At 45.6% G+C, this 7,500-nt stretch overlaps 1 protein-coding gene across 1 annotated transcript in view; it reads left to right on the top strand.

The window, feature by feature from the left end:
• Nucleotides 1-7,500, top strand: part of LOC139579559 (protein Dok-7-like) — a 58,443-nt gene that overhangs the window by 7,141 nt on the left and 43,802 nt on the right. Inside the window, exon 4 of the mRNA XM_071408307.1 lies at nucleotides 4,465-4,665. Coding sequence (XP_071264408.1) covers nucleotides 4,465-4,665 — 201 coding nt within the window. The remainder of the gene's footprint in view (nucleotides 1-4,464; nucleotides 4,666-7,500) is intronic.

Raw genomic sequence — 7,500 nt, forward strand, 5'->3', positions numbered from 1 at the left:
CATTCATATTCACCCAGTTCAATGTGACAGTGATAGGTTTAGGTTACTGTCATTCATATTCACCCAGTTCAATGTAACAGTGATAGGTTTAGGTTACTGTCATTCATATTCACCCAGTTCAATGTAACAGTGATAGGTTTAGGTTACTGTCATTCATATTCACCCAGTTCAATGTAACATCCATAGGTTTAGGTTACTGTCATTCATATTCACCCAGTTCAATGTAACAGTGATAGGTTTAGGTTACTGTCATTCATATTCACCCAGTTCAATGTAACAGTGATAGGTTTAGGTTACTGTCATTCATATTCACCCAGTTCAATGTAACAGTGATAGGTTTAGGTTACTGTCATTCATATTCACCCAGTTCAATGTAACATCCATAGGTTTAGGTTACTGTCATTCATATTCACCCAGTTCAATGTAACAGTGATAGGTTTAGGTTACTGTCATTCATATTCACCCAGTTCAATGTAACAGTGATAGGTTTAGGTTACTGTCATTCATATTCACCCAGTTCAATGTAACATCCATAGGTTTAGGTTACTGTCATTCATATTCACCCAGTTCAATGTAACATCCATAGGTTTAGGTTACTGTCATTCATATTCCATTCACCCAGTTCAATGTAACATGGATAGGTTTAGGCTACTACATGATACTAGAATATTCCCTATACCCATCATGAGGTTGATACAACCTAGCCTATGAATGAAAGTTTTACAACGTAGGTGCACACAGGTCGAGAGACAAATTGTCGTAATCAAGGTGACAGACAGTGACACATTCAATACCGCCTGCATCTAGCTGGTCTGGGGTGTAATCATTAGTCCAAACAGTTGCAAAACCTTTTTTCAAAATGTTTTTGCAACTAAAATAAGAGTTTTATATTGGATAAATTCAAGTAGGTCCGTCCCGGGTTTCGTTCCATTTGCGTCCCTTGAAGAAACATTTCTTACAACAAAATCGACGGAATGAACTCACCCGTTATCACCCACACAGTTCACTTTCATAGCAGCCACATACAGCATCATCCCTTTGCTCGTTGTATAATTCCTTCTAGCATCTACGCGCTCTCCTCTTCCTCCTCCTCACCTTTTCCTTTCGGCTTGTGGATTTCAGCACACAGAACAACAGCTGTCTGTGACCGGGTGCAAAAACGTCTCCAAGCCAAACCTTCATAGCATAACCGCTAACCGCTACACAGTCTCGATCGCTGTCACCATATTAACGTTATAGTAAACAAACTAGAACTAACACGGTAGTAAACCCACAATCCAATCCATGTGTACAATCACGCAGTACAGCAAGCAGTTTAGCAGTATTGCCCCCATGGCAATACATTTTGAAAAACCAAAAGCTTACCTTGTCTTGGAAGAGTCGCCGTGTTGGATAGCCTTAGCCAGCTAGCTAACATCAATAGCATTCCTCTAGCTTCTTAATTTTTGTAGAAATGAATTTGTTCAAAGCTGTTCAACTATTTTCTCTTTTTGAGTCAACCACTCACCATGATTTAGCTGCTTGCTAGCTGTAGCTTCTGCTTTCAGTACTAGATTCATTCTCTGATCCTTTGATTGGATGGACAACATGTCAGTTCATGCTGCGAGAGCTCTGATAGGTTGGAGGACATCCTCCGGAAGTTGTTATAAATACAGTGTAAGTCTATGAAGGGGGTGAGAACCATGAGCCTCCTAGGTTTTGTATTGAAGTCAATGTACCCAGAGGAGGACGGAAGCTTGCTGTCCTCCAGCTACACCATGGTGCTGCCCTACAGAGTGCTGCTGAGGCTACTGTAGACCTTCTGTCTCTCTCCCTCCTGCTCTGTGCTTGTTTTTCTACTTTCTTTATCTCCTCTGCTTCTCTGTATCAGTCTTCGTCTCCCTCGCTCTCTCTCACTGCCAGCCAGCCAGCTAGCCAGCCAGCCAGCCAGCTAGCCAGCCAGTCAGTCAGTCAGTCAGTCCTCTACAACCTGTTTCATTCCACTGTGCTGTTCAGTGTTGTGGAACTGAGTGAACAGATCTCTGCTTCTGTCCTCAGATGACCTAGCCTGAATGTGTATGTGATGGTGTGAGTGTGTGTTTGTTTGTTTCTGTGTGTGTTTGTGTCTGTGCCTGTGTGTGAGTGTGTGTTTGTGTGTTTCTCTATGTCTGTTTCTGTGCCTGTTTGTCTGTGCCTGTGTGTCTGTCTGTCCCTGTTTGTCTGTGTGTGTCTGTGTGTGATGAGGTCTTTATAAAAGCGGCATCAACAGACAACCAGCCTGCATCCCAAATTCCCTACATTACAGTGCCTTGCAAAAGTATTCATCCCCCTTGGCGTTTTTCCTATTTTGTTGCATTACATACAACCTGTAATTTAAATGGATTTTTATTTGGATTCCCTGTAATGGACATACACAAAATAGTCCAAATTGGTGAAGTGAAATTAAAAAAAAATTGTTAAAAAAAATTCTAAAAAACTGAAAAGTGGTGTGTGCATATGTATTCCCCCCCTTTGCTATGAAGCCCCTACATAAGATCTGGTGCAACAAATTACCTTCAGAAGTCACATAATTAGTTAAAACAAAGTCCACTTGTGTGCAATCTAAGTGTCACATGATCTGTCACATAATCTCAGTATATATACACCTGTTCTGAAAGGCCCCAGAGTCTGCAACACCACTAAGCAAGGGGCACCACCAAGCAAGCGGCACCATGAAGACAAAGGAGCTCTCCAAACAGGTCAGGGACAAAGTTATGGAGAAGTACAGATCAGGGTTGGGTTATAAAAAAAATATCAGAAACTTTGAACTTCCCACGGAGCACCATTAAATCCATTATTAAACAATGGAAAGAATATGGCACCACAACAAACCTGCCAGGAGAGGGCTTCCCATCAAAACTCACAGACCAGGCAAGGAGGGCATTAATCAGAGGCAACAAAGAGACCAAAGATAACCCTGAAGGAGCTGCAAAGCTCCACAACGGAGATTAGAGTATCCGTCCATAGGACCACTTTAAGCCGTACACTCCACAGAGCTGGGCTTTACGGAAGAGTGGCCAGAAAAAAGCCATTGCTTAAAGAAAAAATAAGCAAACACGTTTGGTGTATGCCAGAGGGCATGTGGGAGACTCCCCAAACATATGGAAGAAGGTACTCTTGTCAGATGAGACTAAAATTTAGCTTTTTGGCCATCAAGGAAAACGCTATGTCTGGCACAAACCCAACACCTCTCATCACCCCGAGAACACTATCCCCACAGTGAAGCATGCTGTGGAGATGTTTTTCATCATCAAGGACTGGGAAACTGGTTAGAATTTAAGGAATGATGGATGGCGCTAAATACAGGGAAATTCTTGAGGGAAACCTGTTTCAGTCTTCCAGAGATTTGAGATTGGGACGGAGGTTCACCTTCCAGCAGGACAATGGGCCTAAGCATACTGCTAAAGCAGCACCCGAGTGGTTTAAGGGGAAACATTTAAATGTCTTGGAATGGCCCAGTCCAAGCCCAGAACTCAATCCAATTGAGAATCTGTGGTATGACTTAAAGATTGCTGTACACCAGCAGAACCCATCCAACTTGAAAGAGCAGTTTTGCCTTGAAGAATGGCCAAAAATCCCAGTGGCTAGAGAGAGAGAGAGGACGGGACCCCATTGATGACAGATCACAGCCAGCAGAGAGACAGAGAGAGAGGACGGAACCCCATTGATGACAGATCACAGCCAGCAGAGAGAGAGGACGGAACCCCATTGATGACAGATCACAGCCAGCAGAGAGAGAGGACGGAACCCCATTGATGACAGATCACAGCCAGCAGAGAGACAGAGAGCGTTTAATCATCATTAATACTGGCATCAATCACCCAGCCGTGTGTGTGTGCTGAGGTGTATGTTTATGTATACTGTCCTAGACTTATGCTCTCTGTGTGTGTGTTACCTTCATTATGTCTCTGATTGGTGGTATGGTATCGCTCTGTGTGAATAATAATGAATCTCTCTCCATCCCTACCTCCCCCCCACTCTCTCTCTCCCTCCCTCCGCCCCACTCTCTCTCTCACTCCTCCCCACTCTCTCTCTCCCTCTCTCCCCTCTCTCTCTCTCTCTCCCTCCCCTTTCTCTCTCTCCCTCCACCCCCCCATTCTCTCTCTCACTCTCTTTCACTTCCCTCTCTCTCTCTCACGCTCTCTCTCACTCCCCCCCTCTCTCTCTCCCTCCCTCCCCCATATCTCCCCTCTCTCTCCCTCCCTCTCTCTCTCCCTCCCTCTCACTCTCTCTCTCTCTCCCTCCCCCTCTCCTCCCTCTCTCTCCCTCTTCCCCTCTCTCCCTCCCTCTCTCTCCCTCTTCCCCGCTCTCTCTCCCTCTCTCCTCTCTCTCTCTCCCTCTTCCCCCGTCTCTCTCTCCCCCTCTCTCTCCCTCCCCCCTCTCTCTCTCCCTCCCACTCTCTCACACTCTCTCTCCCCCCTCTCTTGCTCCCTCTCTCTCAACCAGTCCACAGGTTCAGTGTAGGCGTTCAGCCAGGAACTAAGCTAGAGAGTGGTCCCGCCTCCCTGCACCTGTGCAACAACCTATTGGTCCTCACTAGGGACCTCCCCCCGGCCGTGATTGGCCAGTGGAAGCTGTCAGACCTGCGTCGCTACGGCGACGTGCCCAATGGCTTTGTGTTTGAGGGCGGCACTAGATGTGGATACTGTGAGTATGAACCACAACGGGCTCGTGTCCCAAATGGCACACCGTTCCCTATGTAGTGCACTACTTTAGACCAGGACCCTATGGGTTCTATTCCCTATGTAGTGCACTACTTTAGACCAGGGCCCTATGGGTTCTATTCCCTATGTAGTGCACTACTTTAGACCAGGGCCCTATGGGTTCTATTCCCTATGTAGTGCACTACTTTTCACCAGGGCCCTATGGGTTCTATTCCCTATGTAGTGCACTACTTTTCACCAGGGCCCTATGGGTTCTATTCCCTATGTAGTGCACTACTTTAGACCAGGGCCCTATGGGTTCTATTCCCTACAACTGTCTTTACTGTAACAGGCCTGTCAGGACAACTGTCTTTACTGTAACAGGCCTGTCAGGACCAAAGACAACTGTCTTTACTGTAAACTGGCCTGTCAGGACCAAAGACAACTGTCTTTACTGTAACAGGCCTGTCAGGACCAAAGACAACTGTCTTTACTGTAGCAGGCCTGTCAGGACCAAAGACAACTGTCTTTACTGTAACAGGTCTGTCAGGACCAAAGACAACTGTCTTTACTGTAAACAGGCCTGTCAGGACCAAAGACAACTGTCTTTACTGTAAACAGGCCTGTCAGGAACCAAAGACAACTGTTTACTGTAACAGACCTGTCAGGACCAAAGACAACTGTTTACTGTAACAGGCCTGTCAGGACCAAAGACAACTATCTTTACTGTAACAGGCCTGTCAGGACAAAAGACAACTGTCTTTACTGTAACAGACCTGTCAGGACCAAAGACACCTGTCTTTACTGTAAACAGGCCTGTCAGGACCAAAGACAACTGTTTACTGTAACAGACCTGTCAGGACCAAAGACAACTATTTACTGTAGCAGGCCTGTCAGGACCAAAGACAACTATCTTTACTGTAACAGGCCTGTCAGGACAAAAGACAACTGTCTTTACTGTAAACAGACCTGTCAGGACCAAAGACAACTGTCTTTACTGTAAACAGGCATGTCAGGAAAAAAGACAACTGTCTTTACTGTAACAGACCTGTCAGGACCAAAGACAACTGTTTACTGTAACAGGCCTGTCAGGACCAAAGACAACTATCTTTACTGTAACAGGCCTGTCAGGACAAAAGACAACTGTCTTTACTGTAGCAGACCTGTCAGGACCAAAGACAACTGTCTTTACTGTAACAGACCTGTCAGGACCAAAGACAACTGTCTTTACTGTAAACAGGCCTGTCAGGACAAAAGACAACTGTCTTTACTGTAGCAGACCTGTCAGGACCAAAGACAACTGTCTTTACTGTAAACAGGCCTGTCAGGACCAAAGACAACTGTCTTTACTGTAGCAGGCCTGTCAGGACCCAAAGACAACTGTCTATACTGTAACAGGCCTGTCAGGACCCAAAGACAACTGTCTATACTGTAACAGGCCTGTCAGGACCAAAGACAACTGTCTTTACTGTAAACAGGCCTGTCAGGACCAAAGACAACTGTCTTTACTGTAACAGGCCTGTCAGGACCAAAGACAACTGTCTTTACTGTAAACAGGCCTGTCAGGACCAAAGACTACTGTCTTTACTGTAACAGGCCTGTCAGGACAACTGTCTTTACTGTAAACAGGCCTGTCAGGACCAAAGACAACTGTCTTTACTGTAACAGGCCTGTCAGGACCAAAGACAACTGTCTTTACTGTAAACAGGCCTGTCAGGACCAAAGACTACTGTCTTTACTGTAACAGGCCTGTCAGGACAACTGTCTTTACTGTAAACAGGCCTGTCAGGACCAAAGACAACTGTCTTTACTGTAACAGGCCTGTCAGGACCAAAGACAACTGTCTTTACTGTAAACAGGCCTGTCAGGAACCAAAGACAACTGTCTTTACTGTAACAGGCCTGTCAGGACCAAAGACAACTGTCTTTACTGTAAACAGGCCTGTCAGGACCAAAGACAACTGTCTTTACTGTAACAGACCTGTCAGGACCAAAGACAACTGTCTTTACTGTAACAGGCCTGTCAGGACCAAAGACAACTGTCTTTACTGTAAACAGGCCTGTCAGGACCAAAGACAACTGTCTTTACTGTAAACAGGCCTGTCAGGACCAAAGACAACTGTCTTTACTGTAAACAGACCTGTCAGGACCAAAGACAACTATCTTTACTGTAAACAGGCCTGTCAGGACCAAAGACAACTGTCTTTACTGTAAACAGGCCTGTCAGGACCAAAGACAACTGTCTTTACTGTAAACAGGCCTGTCAGGACCAAAGACAACTGTCTTTACTGTAACAGACCTGTCAGGACCAAAGACAACTGTCTTTACTGTAAACAGGCCTGTCAGGACCAAAGACAACTGTCTTTACTGTAGCAGGCCTGTCAGGACCAAAGACAACTGTCTTTAATGTAAACAGGCCTGTCAGGACCAAAGACAACTGTCTTTACTGTAAACAGGCCTGTCAGGACCAAAGACAACTGTCTTTACTGTAACAGGCCTGTCAGGACCAAAGACAACTGTCTTTACTGTAAACAGGCCTGTCAGGACCAAAGACAACTCTCTTTACTGTAAACAGGCCTGTCAGGAACCAAAGACAACTGTCTTTCAGGCCTGTGCATGCGTGTGTGTGTTTACCTGAACTGTGTGTGTGTGTGTGTGTGTGTGTGTGTGTGTGTGTGTGTGTGTGTGTGTGTGTGTGTGTGTGTGTGTGTGTGTGTGTTTACCTGAACCGTGTGTGTGTGTGTGTGTGTTTACCTGAACCGTGTGTGTGTGTGTGTGTGTGTGTGTGTGTGTGTGTGTGTGTGTGTGTGTGTGTGTGTGTGTTTACCTGAACTGTGTGT

Source organism: Salvelinus alpinus, chromosome 6 (assembly GCF_045679555.1).
Source record: "Salvelinus alpinus chromosome 6, SLU_Salpinus.1, whole genome shotgun sequence".
NCBI lineage: Eukaryota > Metazoa > Chordata > Actinopteri > Salmoniformes > Salmonidae > Salvelinus > Salvelinus alpinus.